This window comes from Eutrigla gurnardus (assembly GCF_963514095.1).
Source record: "Eutrigla gurnardus genome assembly, chromosome: 19".
Classification (NCBI taxonomy): Eukaryota; Metazoa; Chordata; class Actinopteri; order Perciformes; family Triglidae; genus Eutrigla; species Eutrigla gurnardus.
The window spans coordinates 4961445-4978834 of record NC_139930.1 but is presented as its reverse complement, the minus strand read 5'-3'; the positions used below and the strand labels follow the sequence as shown (position 1 = coordinate 4978834).

General features: G+C 42.0%; 1 protein-coding gene across 1 annotated transcript; it reads right to left on the bottom strand.

Moving 5' to 3' along the window:
* Positions 1 to 287: 287 nt before the first annotated feature.
* Positions 288 to 15853, bottom strand: mfsd14ba (major facilitator superfamily domain containing 14Ba). The gene is made up of 12 exons (XM_084035983.1): positions 15596 to 15853; positions 10003 to 10101; positions 8512 to 8574; positions 8086 to 8213; positions 7672 to 7786; positions 7306 to 7524; positions 7013 to 7126; positions 6216 to 6287; positions 5739 to 5851; positions 4951 to 5048; positions 4244 to 4407; positions 288 to 3682 (listed from the first exon to the last, which is right to left on the bottom strand). Exons 1-12 carry the CDS (start codon positions 15668 to 15670, stop codon positions 3410 to 3412), a joined length of 1533 nt encoding a protein of 510 aa, XP_083892109.1. The 5' UTR covers positions 15671 to 15853; the 3' UTR covers positions 288 to 3409.
* Positions 15854 to 17390: the final 1537 nt, after the last annotated feature.

Here is a 17390-nt window from a genome sequence, read left to right as displayed (position 1 = left end):
CGTTCCACAGATGAAACAGAGTGAACAGAAACTTTGTTTTTCTGGATGTCAGGACGAGGTAAGAAACGTTGGAAACCCATTTCCACCAGTCAGAAGAAAAGAGAACGTTTCTTCAAATTCTGACTTATTATCTAAAAAAATGACTCAGTATCTCAAAACTACACTATACTACACTCATTATTTTGAGATATTTCTTGTTTTTTTCTGACAGTGGTGGAAATGGGCGTCCATAAGAAACTACAACCAGGTAGATGTATTTTTAAAGGATTCGTCAAGCAGATGCCAATTGTAGTTCCGTTTTAATTTCCAATAACCAACAACTGGCTGGTACATTTCCAGACAAGACAACAGACGAGGTGTATTTACAGCGAATCCCATGTACATTTCATTTCTTCACATGTACAAACATCCATGTATTTTCACTGCTGCTGGACTTACTGAGCAGGTACAGCTTTCAATTAAATAGGGTTTTGGAGTATTTGCTAAAAAAAAAAAAAAAAAAACATATCTGGGCTACGGAGACTGACAGAGACCTCATCCTGGTTTTCAAAAATCGAAATTATGTGATTTGTGTTTGTTAAAAAGAAACTGATCTACTTAAATGATGACGGCACCAAAAACTGTCATTATGGTCATAAAATAACTTTAATTAATGAAAGAAGTCAAAACAGATCATGTTTCAGATTGCACAAGGGAAATAGCAGATACATTGATCTGAGCTAGCACCTTTCAAATGTTTTATATAAAAAAATGGATGAGTTGCAAAGATATAAATAACCAGTTTCTCTTTGTTTCATCATCATGTTTTTAAATATTACCAAAGATGAAACAATACTCATGAACAGGATACTAGTGTGCATCTAAATATACTCTAAATAGCTGTAAAGTGTTTGTTTCATGAAAAGAGAAAACACAAAGAATGACTGTTGGTCTCTTAGAACTGTTTAGCTGCACAGGGGGAAGTGAACCCCCAACCCCTACTGTGTTAGTGCCATTGAGCTACACGCTGAAAACCATCAACCACAATAAAACAGGCCGATCCCACGCTCCACTTATATACACACCATAATAAATCATTCACATGTACATTTACTTTTAAGCTCATGAATCAAACAGCTATGTGCCCTCTTATATAACACCAAACTCTTCAGCATAAACCTCCTCTAAGCGCTCGTAAAGTCTCTATCTGATGCTTCAAGTATAAGTTCATTCACAGGAATATCACTGCTGTCAGGGGAAAACCTTGTATGTGCAACTAGTCACTGAAACACCTTCAGCACACAAACCAGCAGAGGCCCTCGGGGGCCAGACGAGGTGTCATTCAGGGACACATCCATGACGTCCTGCTGCCTGCTGGTGGCGTTTCTTAACCTACATTCTGGAAAGAGCCCCGATGGCGGCAGGACTCCTGGAAAGCAGCAGAACTGGAGGATGTACAGCGTGTGAAAACGACATGTGGTGCCATTTAAATAACGTACTGGTGAGCTAAGCGTGTCAGTGTCAATACATTTGGTGCTGAAAATACCACATTTACTCCCCGCTGGTCACACAGACGCTTGGTCAGGACCGCTTGGCGTTTACACAACAAAACTACAAGTTGAGTAAAAGGTCGAGGTTTTGGGTTCAAATACGTTTTGTTATGCGATATTAATTATGAAGGTTACGTAACGTACATGTTTAAAGTCGAGCTGAAACAGAAAATTCAGAGCATCTTTCTAGCGACATATTCCCAGTGGAACAGGATGGGGAGGCGGGGCTTAATGTTGGGAGGAAAATGATGTGATTGCACCTTCTCCATGTTGCAGATTGATTGATAGATGATGTCACGATATTATTGGTTGAGACTGGTTGTGACTAGCTGATTTAAGAATGCGTCATACCTAGCTTACCGGGAAGAAAAAAAAGTTTTTGTATTTATTTTCTGCATATTTGGAGGTGGTACAACTGGGAATGTGATTTAAAAGGGTTCAAAGGTCATTTTTCATTTCAGCTCGGTTTTAAGTGCTTTACTAGGGCAGTAACAATTATTTCACTGTTGATTAATCTGTTCAGTATTTTCTCAATTAATTGATTAGCTGTTTGGAATATTAAATGCCATAAAATGTTGAAAAGTGTTTCCCAAAGTCCAAGCTGACGTCCTGAAACGTCTCGTTTTGGTGATTATCCGGCGGAAAAGAAATTGCTACAGATTTAATGGATTTGCACTAAATCTGAGAATGTATTTGAAGTGTTTTTCTCATCTAACTTACACATTTAACATTTATATGGTGGACAGTTTGGGATGCAAACCCAAAGTTTGCTGAAATGAAAAATAAAAATAAGAGCACATTCTGTAGCCATAAAAAATATGGTCGCTAAAGCCAAAGTTGCAGCTTGGAGGTTTTCCCACTGCCAGCAGCCAGCAGCATTCATAAAGTGACTGTGATATAAAAACAAAACAAACGTGATACAGGATGAGTAAATCCAGGTTCATTGTTCTTTAAAAACACGCTGATCTGAGGTAGAGTGACGAACAGGGACAATAACGGTGAAATCACGAGTAGAAACTACTCAGGGAGGCATTCTGTTATTCTGATGAATTTGAAAGAAATTCATTTGGAGGAAATGACTGTGAGAGGAACACAAGTATGAAAATGAATCCTCTGACATGTTGGTTTTCTGGTGGCTGACTCATCTTTCAGCTCATCACATTCATTCCTTGTTAGCGATCGATAGCTCGGAGCAGGTAAGATACTGTACACTTAAAAAGAATAAAAATCCCTTAACCCTGCTGAAAAGAAAAAAAACGTAACAAAAACTTCAAATTCAACAACAGCGGGAAAAAAAAAGTATAAATCAACACTGATGTTTTTGGCTGCTGTAAATATGTTGCAGACATGTTTCATTTGTACAATAACCAATAAGAAATAAATCACAGCATCAAAAAAAACAAACAGCTGAAGGTAAAAACACCTTTTCTTGTTTATCACAAAAACAATCAACGACTTCAAGCTTAAAGATGAACAACAACCCTTCAGCTAAAACCTCAAAAATACTTGGTGATGTCATGTGGGCGGATCCAAAACCTGGCCACACCTGTGGTTGGTCCCGCCTCCTGTCAATCAAACAATGGCTTCCCTTTAAACTGGCGACCCCACTGACTTTCAAGCAGGCAAATAATCGTCTTCTGGTAAATTCTATGACGACATCTTATTTGCAGCTCGTTTACATCCTCGTTGGTTACTGAGATGTTGCTCCCTCCGCTCCTGGTAACGAAACAACGCCATTGGAGCTTCTTGCTGTCAATCTTCCGACAATTAAAGTATACGTAGCTCCGCCCTGCAGCAAAGAAAACGGGGTATTGATCCTTTATCTTTGTGACAGGATGCCAATCGATCACACCGTGACGTGAGCTCCTGCCGCCAGTCCGTCAAACTATACTGTCCTGCAGCAGCGGCTCAAAGTCCTCGTCGCTGGCGGTGGGAGGGGCCTCCTCGTCGCTGCCCGGGAGGGGCGTGTTGATGTGGACGCCAGCCAGCGAGGACATCGACTCTTTGCTGTCCAGGTGGGGCTTGTCGCCGAGGGACAGCTGGGAGGTAGAGGAGGAGCAGGTCGGCTTCTCAGGGATGAAGAGAGCGACGATGAAGGCGACGACCACGGAGCACGCTCCCAACAGGAAGGGCGGGCCGGGGATGAGGCCTCGCTGAGAGACGGACACAAAGAGCATTTTTAAATTTCATTTTCTGGAATCTCAACTGGAGCACGACTCACTAAAGCATATTCAATATTGCTCGTGTTTTCTCTGTGAAACATTAAATATTTATAGCACATTTAATAACAAGTCAAATCAATGTGCTTTAAAAACAGCCAGGACCACAGCTAACTATGGATGAAAGATGGAGGACACGACCTGTGTCCTTGTTGATGAATGAGAAGGAGACGTAGCAGGAAACCTCATGTGCAGGTAAATATTTCATCTGAAACCGTCTAGTTGTTAAAAGGGGCTGACATCACAAAAACAGTCAAATGGAAATTGGTTTTGTGTTTGGTGTGAACGCACCTTTACATCTCTGGCGAAGCACGACGAATTACACCGGCAAGAAAATACTGACAACCATGAACTTTTAAAAACAAAAACGCTAAAAGTCAAAGCTATAATTAAGTCGTTGGGTTCGGATCTGTAGGTGTGTGACGTGCTTGGACGAAGGCCAGAAGTGTTGCCCTGTGGTGTGGAGGGTTGGGGGTGTCTGAATGAATACTCTACCTCCGTGGGGCTTTGCATGGGCAGGGGGTCGATGTTGAACTCTCCCTGGATGGGGTCGATGGTGTTGAGCTCCACGTTGAAGAGGAAGAAGATGAATCCGTACAAAGCTGGACCCAGACCGTTACACAGACCTCTGATCCCGGTGATCATCCCCTGGACCACACCTGCAGGAGCACACGGGTGGGGTTGTTAGGGAGGTGCTACACATGCTGATTCACTGGCAATACAAGGGTCCATCTGAAAAACCCATAATAACACACTGACCTATGGATCTAAGGAGGGTAGAGGAGGAGAAGAGAGGAGAGGAGAGAAAGGAGGGGAGAGGAGACGACAGGAGAGTGATTAGAGGAGAGGAGGAGAAGTGAGGAGAGGAGATGACAGGAGAGTGATTAGAGGAGAGGAGGAGAAGTGAGGAGAGGAGATGACAGGAGAGTGATTAGAGGAGAGGAGGAGAAGTGAGGAGAGGAGATGACAGGAGAGTGATTAGAGGAGAGGAGGAGAAGTGAGGAGAGGAGATGACAGGAGAGTGATTAGAGGAGAGGAGGAGAAGTGAGGAGAGGAGATGACAGGAGAGTGATTAGAGGAGAGGAGGAGAAGTGAGGAGAGGAGATGACAGGAGAGTGATTAGAGGAGAGGAGGAGAAGTGAGGAGAGGAGATGACAGGAGAGTGATTAGAGGAGAGGAGGGGAGAGGATTTTCTGTGTCACCTTGTTTATCAGGATCAGCAGACTGTGACACCAGAGCAGAGACAGCTGGGAAGGTGATGGAGGACATTGCTGCTACAGCACCAGCTGCCCACATCATCCTGTTCACACACACACACACACACACACACACACACACATATCAGTCTGATATTGCTTATATACATTATATAAATTGTGATAAATCCATCGACAGAGGAATCACTCACAACTCACTGTATAATGTGTTCACCGTGTTGTAGTTTAATTTATTTATTAATTTGGGAAAATATGCTTCTTGCCTCCAGAGTGACAACGTTAGCGTATAGCACTGTTTTTGTTCTTACCTTTCACAATAAAAGCCCTAGACATACACATATAGACCTCACTGCTGTTGAGTCATCACTGCCAAGATGGCGACAGTTCTTCAGAAACCTATGGGTGATGTCACGGAGGCTATTTTATACAGTCTATGGTGCTGCTGTAAGTCCGTCATCATTGACTGTATCATCATCCAGGCGGAGCAACAGCAGCTAACGGGAGTTGGGCTTTGTGAACGGTCTATTAATGTTTCTTATTAAAGAAAGCAGCTCATTTTACTGGTTCCTGAGTTCACTGACTTACACACACCTTTCCATCAACACGTTTGATGAATCTATCTGGGCCAATAAACAGTGCTTCTGATATTAGTTAGCTTTACTAATCAATCCATCATCTGGCTTCAGGACGACATTAGATGGTGGTTTGCTGGTGCAGGAACACTGGTGGGACCTGAAGTAGTAGAACAGATGGACCCGGAGGCAAAAACTCACCATGGCTCTGATCCTAAGCCGTACCAGGCCAGCTGAAGGATCTGGAAGCCCAAACCCAGCAGAACGGTGTTTTTATTACCCAGAGTCCTCATCAGCAGGGTGAGGAGGAGAGTCTGAGGAGGGAAACGTAGAATCCGTTACTTCGTAGAAAAGCACTTTTCATTCAAATGGATTCAAAGGTTAAATGCATTGGCCTCATGCTGTACTCGTCTCCAACAACCTGACCACAATTCATTCATGTGTTGGTTGAAATGATACAGTTGTTTCTGGTAAACTGAAGTGCTGAAGTTCTTGTTACAAAGAGACACATACAGTAAATCGTATGAGTAACAACATGTATATTCATTTATGTCGACAAAGAATTGGGAAATATGACACAACAAATGATGAGTGGGTTTAAATACCCTCTGGTGTGTGTATGTGTGTGTGTGTGTGTGTGTGTGTGTGTGTGTGTGTGTGTGTGTGTGTGTGTGTTACCTGTGCTACTATGGACAGGATGCCCACCACTCCAATAAACACAGCGATGGTTGTGGAGGAGAAATTTATGACCTGTTGGGACAGACAGACATTTATTGATCTTAAAAGGTCACAGGACGTTTGACATCAAAGATATCAAAGAGGAAACGAGATTCCAAAATCAACATTATGTCCATGTAACTCCGAACAAAATCGGAACAAATCGTAAACTTTAAAGTGATGTTTTCTTTGTTTCGGTAAAAGACTCCAATTTGACTTTTCAGTGTTTTAAGTGTTCACTGTGGGTTTTGTGGGATACTCTTGTATCTGACCTGATTGGGAGCTCCATGCTGTGAAATGCAAACATTTTGTCTAGATGGAGTTTACAACAGGCTTCAAACTAACTGTAGAGCAAGCAGGGTGTGTCCATGAGCACCGTTCAACGTTGATCCTTGCGGAGTCCCTTTATTGATTAAAACCATTGGCAGGAACATGATGTTAACCAGCTGTATGCAGAATGATCAAATCCACTACAGCAGGGCTGGTATCCATATTGAGGGAGTTTTGCCAGAGATTATAATGTTTACACTGAAGAATTGTCCTTACCAGGCGTCTTTCCTGTGTTCAAGTTGATCAACGCATTATATCTTTCAATAAGTATCACTTAGTTAACTTCAAAGGTCAACTATTCTTGACGTTCACATTCTGTTATTTGGTGTGCACATAAGTCACAAAAATATTTAGATTCCACACGACACGACTATAAAAGGAGATGTCGTAACGACGGCAGCCATATTGTGTTCTTCAGGGTGTCTCACCTGTCTCAGGTAGAGGAAGAAGCTGGAGTACTGTCCGGCCTCTGGCAGGTAAGACAGGAACACGGTGATGCAGATCAGTAAGACTGTCGGGTCCTGACCCACCTTCCTCAGAGACTGAAGAGAGACAGGGATCACAACACAGGTCAGTCAGCGCTTCCACTCATGTTCCTACAGCATCGTTAACATCATTACAACAAGGTTACTGTGACCCACGTCTCCACGACATACCGTGTCCAAAAAAACACAACAAATCATCCAATCAGGTACTGGACAGTAAATGAGTGGTTACTCACAGTGAAGGGGTCGGCCTGCTCCCAGGATATGGGGGCCCCCCAGGTGTTGAGCCTCATCTTGTCGGGCAGAGACTCGGGCACGGCCAGCAGGATGAAGCAGATGTCGGCCAGCGCGATCAGCGTGGCGACCAGAACCACCAGGTTGTCTCCGTACCAGGCCGACAGGTACGCCCCGATGGCCGGGCTCGTCACCAGGCTGGCTGCGAAAGTAGCCGACACCTGGGGGTCAAGAGAGAGAGACAAAGACGATGAGCTCAGCTCTGCCGGGAGAATTTGTGGCATTTTTCTGCTACGTATCTAGTTCTCCCTCAAAAATGATCATGATTGTTTGTCCTTCGTAAACTGTATATGTTTTGCCGTCCTTACCAAACCGTAGGCCGTACTCCTCTCTCTCTCATCCGTCACATCGGCAACGTAGGCGAAGATGACCGAGAAGGTGACCGAGAACGCTCCAGACATGGAGATCATGGCGAAGTACCACCTAGAGGAAGAGCAGGAGTGAGAAACACTGTGAACATCTCACTTTCAGGCTCCTTCAGAGGCTCCATTTGAAGACCGAGAGTGCCTTCTTTTCCCGATTCAGAGGATCCAACTGATGGATCCTTCACTTCTCCCAAGATTCATTGCGTGCTGTCCTCTGAAGGATGCGGCCGCTTCATTGGGACACGGCTACAGTTTATGACCATGAGCCTCTGGTTCTCCAGGTGGCTCCCTTCCCCTCACTACTGTCCCTTTATCTCTCCCTGACATGAACATGACTGTGCCAGCAGAGAGTCCTACCAGGGGCTGAGCCTCATCAGAGGGATCGGAGCGCAGGTGAAGAAGACGGTGACCAACAGGAAGGTCCGCCTGCCCCACACGTCCGACAGCGCACCAATCAGAGGGGCGGACATGAACGACAGCAGACCCTGAAACAAAGAGGCGGAGTCAGTGACAAAATAAATAATCAGTGAAATATATATTTCTGTTAAACAAGATTCCACATCAAAATCATCGTTTAAACATGAAGCGTCTGCTGGTCATTGTCTCTTTAATAATGATGTCATTGGGGTTGATAGAGTTTCTGGAGCATGAGCCAAGCCAGGGACGAACGCCGATGTTAATCTTCATCTGTCTCTTGGTCCATATTGTTATGGAAGTCTAAATCACTGGAGCTCTCATTGCATCGACATCGACAGTGTGAGTCAGAAAGTGTTAGGTTGTTACCTTGACGCCCTGAATGAGGCCGTTCATCAGGAAGGTGTGCTGGGGGAACGTCTCATGTAAGACCTGCGAACAAAGGCACAACACCAGATTTCAGTTTAAGCAGAAAAACGGTGTAAAAGATTACACATCTCGCCTCACAACATCCAAACTAATGTTGACGTGAAGTAGAAAGATACAAGGAAGGTCAATGTTGATATTCTGTTGTAGGGCTGTTCTATTTTGCCCAAAAATAAAATCCAGATTTTCTTCTCTCAAAATTTGATTTTCGATTACGATTATTTTGTGAAATGACAAAAGGTAAAGAAATTATTTCAAATATGCTGTTTTTTATTGAACATTTTGCAAACAATTTCCCCATTGGGATCTGAGTGCATACCTTGCTCTTATTAAACAAAAAATCCCTCAAGGGATTAATATAAAGAACAATTAATGAACTTTTGCCATCTGGCTTTGCTCCATGTTATCTTCTTGTAGACCTCTTGGAAACAAAAAAACAAAAAAAACAATCCCTTTGGGATTAAGAGAAAAACCTCACTTTCACATGTATCTTAAGGTGTCCATTAAACAAAAATGAATGAATAAAGTGCAGAACTTTAACTTAACTAAAAAATCGATTTTACGAGTTTTTAACACCGTCCTAACTACATAATCGCGATTACGATTTAAAATCGATTAATCCAACAGGCCTATTCTGTTGTGTAACATTTGAAGTTTTCCCACACTGATTTCTATAATTCTAGTTCTGGTTCTCGGTTTCCCAAACCGAGCCAAACGTCTACACATCAGTCTTTGAAGAGCACCACACGACAGTTTTTCTTGAACATATTTCTGTCATTTATCAAAAATGTGTTTTTAACACTCCAGACTAAAGTGATCCGTGTAACTATGGCAGAATGACTCCTGGATCACTGCCAGAGACAGTGACATGTAATGTAGTTCCAGTAAAACCTGGATGAATCATTTACTATAATAGAGGGACTGTAATAGTGCTGCTCAGGAACCTTATTTAAAATGGTATGTCGTATTCTGTTTTCTGTTTTTATGGAAAACATGAAATAGCCTACATGTTGCATTCAGGCGTCACATAGACTAAATAACCCCAGCAGCAATGAACAAGAAGTAGCCCAACAGAGACAGAAGGTCCATCATTTTCATTCATTTTAACATTATATTTTCATTTAGAGGAACTAAAAGCACCTTGTCAAGCAGGCCGAACCCATACGCTATAGACAAAGTAAAACCAGGAAATATCTGATCATTGAACATGACTCAACAGATCAGTCATAACTCATATTCAGATTCAGAGCTATTTTAAGGTGAACACAGAAGGAGCGTTCTGGAGAACGGGACCTAAACTCGACGTCGATGCCGTCACAGCGAGATGAGTCTCTGTAATGACGCTGAAGTGACAACATCTAGACTTTTACTCCCGTCTCCTCATCCTTCCCCACCGAGCCAGATCCCAGATCAGCACCACACAGTGTTACTCACCGTGAGCATGGGCGTGGTGAGTAATCCCCAGGCGAAGAACTCCAGGAAGATCACCACCACGGCGTGGTACACACTGGGCCTGCCGATCCCCTGCTGGACCTGAGACACACACACACACACACACACACACACACACACACACACACACACACACACACACACACACACAACATAGGATATTTAAACCCACTCATCATTTGTTGTGGCATATTTCCCAATTCATTGTTGACATACATACACACATACATTTTACAAATTGTGATACATTTTTCATCCTGGTTTGCAGATGCATTTCTTCTGTGGCGATTGTTAGAGGTTGCCGAAATAATCCATCACACATCATCATCACACGATGACATCATCATGGTTAACTCGCCTCGGCGACAGAAAGACTTCATACTGATCATAATGCAGTTATTGCAGCATCCTTTTTATCTGTTTATTGCAATTAAATCACAACAAAATAGTTTATTTTGGGTTCATCCAGCTGTAGTAAACCAGCATACGTGTGTCTTGTTAGATACAGTGAATCCAGCTTTGGTGAAATCTACCAAGCACCTCTGGATGATGTTGTGAACTCAGAGAGGAAGGCGTTTGGTTTTGTATCTGGGACTTAGGAAATAAACTCATTTTCTCACACAGTAGAGGATTTTGGCTGATTAAAATAGAACAAGTATTAAAGTGGAGCACCACACATGAATGACTGTCGGCCTGGTGACACTGATACACCAGATTTAGCTGCTGATAGGGACTATTTTCTCTTTCTTGAATAATAACAGGTTCTACTAACACGGAGGTTTTAAATCATTTGTTATTCCTTGTTGTTCTCCTCTATCATTTAGAGGAAGATCAGTAATAGGAAGAATATTTCCATTATATTCAGATTTTGTAGATGTTTATGTAAACATTTTCATTAACAAACAATAGAATGACTTATCTAAAGGAACTGTGCGAATGATGGATCTCCTTCTATAACCAAAAGGGAAAATAACAGTAAGTGGTGCATTTGCTCTCGTTGTGTTCTCTACTGCTGTAAAGATTAGCTGATTTAATACCAGTCACCTATGATTTTAATAACTGATTAATTGCTCGTCAGGATTGGCACCTTTTCTCTGTTTTATATCGTTATAAAGTGAATGTATTTGGGTCTTAACTGGTCTGCTAAAACAGGATATTTAAAGACATAATTAGCCACATAAGCAGTGAGGGTTTAGCAAAGCTTTAGTCGTATCACTCCACTTTGGCCTGGACTGAAATGTAAACATAACAAAATTACACCTGCTGGATGGATTGCCATGAAATCAATGATAAAATAGTAAATATGTAAAAAATAAATACTGTAGGCAACAACCTCACATAGCTGAGGTTACCCTGTAGACAACAATGTAACATAGCTGAGGTTACCCTGTAGGCAACAATGTAACATAGCTGAGGTTACCCTGTAGGCAACAATGTAACATAGCTGAGGTTATGCTGTAGGCAACAATGTAACATAGCTGAGGTCACCCTGTAGGCAAAAATGTAACATAGCTGAGGTTACACTGTAGGCAACAACCTCACATAGCTGAGGTCAACCTGTAGGCAAAAACCTCAGCTGAGGTTATGCTGTAGGCAACAATGTAACATAACTTAGGTTATGCTGTAGGCAACAATGTAACATAGCTGAGGTTACACTGTAGGCAACAACCTCACATAGCTGCGGTCAACCTGTAGGCAAAAACCTCACATAGCTGAGGTTATGCTGTAGGCAACAATGTAACACAGCTGAGGTTATGCTGTAGGCAACAATGTAACATAGCTGAGGTTACGCTGTAGGCAAAAATGTAACATAGCTGAGGTTATGCTGTAGGCAACAATGTAACATAGCTGAGGTTATGCTGTAGGCAACAATGTAACATAGCTGAGGTCACCCTGTAGGCAACAATGTAACATAGCTGAGGTCACCCTGTAGGCAACAATGTAACATAGCTGAGGTTACACTGTAGGCAACAACCTCACATAGCTGAGGTCAACCTGTAGGCAAAAACCTCACATAGCTGAGGTTATGCTGTAGGCAACAATGTAACATAACTTAGGTTATGCTGTAGGCAACAATGTAACATAGCTGAGGTTACACTGTAGGCAACAACCTCACATAGCTGAGGTCAACCTGTAGGCAAAAACCTCACATAGCTGAGGTTATGCTGTAGGCAACAATGTAACACAGCTGAGGTTATGCTGTAGGCAACAATGTAACACAGCTGAGGTTATGCTGTAGGCAACAATGTAACATAGCTGAGGTTACGCTGTAGGCAACAATGTAACATAGCTGAGGTTATGCTGTAGGCAACAATGTAACATAGCTGAGGTTATGCTGTAGGCAACAATGTAACATAGCTGAGGTTACACTGTAGGCAACACCTCACATAGCTGAGGTCACCCTGTAGGCAACAACAACACATAGCTGAGGTTACGCTGTAGGCAACAATGTCACATAGCTGAGGTTACGCTGTAGGCAACAACCTCACATAGCTGAGGTTACGCTGTAGGCAACAATGTCACATAGCTGAGGTTACGCTGTAGGCAACAACCTCACATAGCTGAGGTTACGCTGTAGGCAACAATGTCACATAGCTGAGGTTACGCTGTAGGCAACAACCTCACATAGCTGATGTTACACTGTAGGCAACAATGTAACATAGCTAAGGTTACCCTATAGGCAACAATGTAACATAGCTGAGGTTACCCTGTAGGCAACAATGTAACATAGCTGAGGTTACACTGTAGGCAACAATGTAACATAGCTGAGGTCACCCTGTAGGCAAAAATGTAACATAGCTGAGGTTACACTGTAGGCAACAATGTAACATAGCTGAGGTTACACTGTAGGCAACAACCTCACATAGCTGAGGTCAACCTGTAGGCAAAAACCTCACATAGCTGAGGTTATGCTGTAGGCAACAATGTAACATAGCTGAGGTTATGCTGTAGGCAACAATGTAACATAGCTGAGGTTATGCTGTAGGCAACAATGTAACATAGCTGAGGTTACACTGTAGGTAACAACCTCACATAGCTGAGGTCAACCTGTAGGCAAAAACCTCACATAGCTGAGGTTATGCTGTAGGCAACAATGTAACACAGCTGAGGTTATGCTGTAGGCAACAATGTAACATAGCTGAGGTTACGCTGTAGGCAACAATGTAACATAGCTGAGGTTATGCTGTAGGCAACAATGTAACATAGCTGAGGTTACGCTGTAGGCAACAATGTCACATAGCTGAGGCTACGCTGTAGGCAACAACCTCACATAGCTGATGTTACACTGTAGGCAACAATGTAACATAGCTAAGGTTACCCTATAGGCAACAATGTAACATAGCTGAGGTTACCCTGTAGGCAACAATGTAACATAGCTGAGGTTATGCTGTAGGCAACAATGTAACATAGCTGAGGTCACCCTGTAGGCAAAAATGTAACATAGCTGAGGTTACACTGTAGGCAACAACCTCACATAGCTGATGTTACACTGTAGGCAACAATGTAACATAGCTAAGGTTACCCTATAGGCAACAATGTAACATAGCTGAGGTTACCCTGTAGGCAACAATGTAACATAGCTAAGGTTACCCTATAGGCAACAATGTAACATAGCTGAGGTTACACTGTAGGCAACAATGTAACATAGCTGAGGTCACCCTGTAGGCAAAAATGTAACATAGCTGAGGTTACACTGTAGGCAACAACCTCACATAGCTGAGGTCAACCTGTAGGCAAAAACCTCACATAGCTGAGGTTATGCTGTAGGCAACAATGTAACACAGCTGAGGTTATGCTGTAGGCAACAATGTAACATAGCTGAGGTTACGCTGTAGGCAACAATGTAACATAGCTGAGGTTATGCTGTAGGCAACAATGTAACATAGCTGAGGTTACACTGTAGGCAACACCTCACATAGCTGAGGTCACCCTGTAGGCAACAACAACACACAGCTGAGGTTACGCTGTAGGCAACAACCTCACATAGCTGAGGTTATGCTGTAGGCAACAATGTCACATAGCTGAGGTTACGCTGTAGGCAACAACCTCACATAGCTGAGGTTGCGCTGTAGGCAACAATGTCACATAGCTGAGGTTAAACTGTAGGCAACAACCTCAAATAGCTGAGGTTACGCTGCCTGTAGGCAACAACCTCACATAGCTGATGTTACACTGTAGGCAACAATGTCACATAGCTGAGGTTATGCTGTAGACAACAACATCACAAAGCTGAGTTACGCTGTAGGAAACGACACATAGCTGACGTTATGCTATAGGCAACAATGTACCATAGCTGAGGTTACGTTTTGGGCTTCAACGTCACGTAACTGAGGTTGCGTTGTAGGCTACGATGTCCCCTAGCAGAGGTTATGCTGTAGGCAACATCACATAGCAGAGGTTACGCTGTAGGCTACAACGTCACTGTTGTCACGCCTTCGGCAATGTGACCGATATTACACTGTTGGGTACGTGCCGGCAGCTCTATGCGACTGCATACATGTGCAAGTGGAAATTGCATGCAATTGTCGTCAATGCTTATTCAAAGATTAAATGTGTTGCTCATTAATTATTCAGTTAATCTCATGAATGTTTCAACGTGGTGTATATTTAGAGTTAGAGTATTGTCAGTGTACATTGAGTATTGTTTATCATCAGACCTCTCTGTCTGGTCATCATCTAATTTCTCACCTACCTGGGTTGTCTTCATTCAGTTTGTAGGGCTCCAACTAACAATTATTTTCATTCATTTATGTTCAATTGATCTATTATTGTTCGATCAATAAAATGTCTGAAAATTTTAGACGAAAAATGTTAAACCAAATGTTTGATATCCCTCAAATGTGTCCCCTAATATATTAAAAATGAAATCAAACAGAGAAAAGCAGCAAACCCTCACAACGAAGAAACGGAGGATGTTGTTGCTTATGTTGCTGATGATAAAGGTCATTTTAATAGGATGCGTTTCCCTGGACTCGTGTCTAATCTACTTTAAATCATGTATAATGTCATTATTATGATGAGGGATGTTAAGATGGACGCCGGCGGAGGCTGTGTTGGTTCCGCAGTCCCCGTCTCCCAGTGAGGGCTGTTATGTAACAGGTAATGGATCCATCCCGACCACATCCTCCTCACACTAAGCCGGGAGCCGGCCGCCTGCGGGCCGCGTTTAAGCCTTCTCTGCCGTGTCTCCTCTCTCTCTCTCTCTCTCTCTCTCACACACACACACACACACACACACACACACACACACACACACACACACACACACACACACACACACACACACACACACTTCTCCATCCGAAAAACAGCCATTTTGGACCAGATCGGAACGGTTCGGTTCGGGCTCACACACCGTCTGTGTTCACATCCTGTTATGTCACACACACACTGACCGTTTGTTTTTTGTTTATTATTTTTTTACAGAAATTAAATTATGTGTAGAAATCTGAGGCGTATGCTCTAATAATAATATGAATATAATTATTTTAAATCTCTTGGATTAATACAGGATCGTACAGGCTGATAAATTAATAATAAAACATGATTAAAATGGCGGGTCATATCCACCCACCGCGGCTCCGTCCTTCATGACGATCTTCTTGACGAGCACCACCCGTCCGGTTCCCGCCGGCTGCTCGCCCGGCATCTCTTCACACCTGCCGCGGGTCACGAAGCATCCATGCCGCGTAGATATCCGTGGTTCTCCGGGTGCTTCCAGGATGCCTCCTTATGTAGCACCGAAGAGGCTTTTCCGAGCGAACGGACGACGATAACAATATAAACCGTGTTGAGGTAGCGTTAACGTCCACAACGTCTCCCGTTAGATGCGCCGTCAGGTCAGCCCAACGGTCCGCAGCTCGCCTGGTACGCACTCACTCTCACCGTCAAGCTAGACGGAACCAAGACACGGTTTCCGGTTTGAGTTAAGCTTCTTTTCAGATTAAAAGCGTCGTGTGTTTTACACACTCAAACTCATTTATTTTGACTAATTTTTACATTCATAAAATTAAACATTTGCAAGCAAGAGGCAGTACTATTCTGATTCTGTGTTAAACAATGTCTTTCTTTGCTGGATACTTATAATCAGAGAAATGCCACAAAGAAAACATACTGTATGTAAAAGAATAAGTAAATAAATGTAAAAATATAAACAGGACAGAATAAATAAATAAATTAAAAAAAGAAATATATATCCATCCATCCATCCATTTTCTACCGCTTATCCTGTATTCAGGGTGGCGGGGGGGCTGGAGCCGATCGCAGCTGTCATTGGGCGAAGGCAGGGTACACCCTGGACAGGTCGCCAGTCTATCACAGGGAGACATGTAGAGACAAACAACCATTCACACTGACATTCACACCTACGGGCAATTTAGAGTCACCAATTTACCTATCCCCAGAAAAATATATACAGGAATAAATTATGGAATAAATAATTAAATAAAAAAACTAGAAATATAAAGAAAAACGAATAATGTGGCAAATAAATGTGGAACTATAAAGAGGATCATATTGAAAGAATTAAAAGCATATTTCAAAATCAGGTCATATAAAATACATGAATAAATTAATAAATGATTAAATAAAAATGTAGAAATATAAAGAGGAATACATTTAGAAGTGAACAAATGTGGTAAAGACAATTAACAACATATAAAATAATAACTTGAAGCTTTCTATTTTTTTAAATTTTATTTATACATATGTACATTTATTTCTTGGTTATTATATATTTTTCTCTTCTCAGTAAAGCATGCATGCCGTGTAGCCTGTAAAACTTAATCAGAATCTAAACTAAATGGCTATGTAGTAACAGATCACTGAATTAGTCTCTTAATTTAAAAATCAAAAGCTAAACTCATTAAAGTATTGTAATGTACTAAGGAATAATGGTTTAGTTTAATGTTTGTGTGAGTTAAACGGGTAGACTTACCCCTACATTTTGTATAACAAAGGCCTAATTCATGTTTAAATTATTTATTTTGATACCAATTACATTAAATCCCATTTAGCATTAAATCTTTCTATGAAATGTTGCCTTAATAGAAAGGTTATGGTCCTTTAACATCTTAATTCAATCATTTTCACCATAAAGTTTCTCAAATTGCACAAATAGTTTATTAAAGATATATTTCTATATTAAACCATTAATTTAAAGTCCCATTAAAAGCACATTAATCACATATTTGTGAAATAAATAGATTTGTTTGTATTCACTGACTGGCGGCTTAACTGGTCCTGGATTCATTTACGACTGTCTGATAGCTTGATTTGACATCGTCCTGTTTTCCCGTTTTATTGTGACAACATTTATTCTGAAAAGTCAAATCGCTCTACTTCCCGTCCCAAAGGCTGCAATTCAATGC

Bases quoted from the DNA above. Each gene is read 5' to 3' on its own strand.
- mfsd14ba (XM_084035983.1), bottom strand. From the start codon at position 15,670: ATGCCGGGCGAGCAGCCGGCGGGAACCGGACGGGTGGTGCTCGTCAAG. The intron at 5,852-6,215 runs GTAACACACACA...TTCCCTCCTCAG, and splicing joins TCCTGTCCATAGTAGCACAG to ACTCTCCTCCTCACCCTGCT. The intron at 5,049-5,738 runs GTGAGTTTTTGC...GTGTGTGAACAG, and splicing joins GGCTTAGGATCAGAGCCATG to GATGATGTGGGCAGCTGGTG.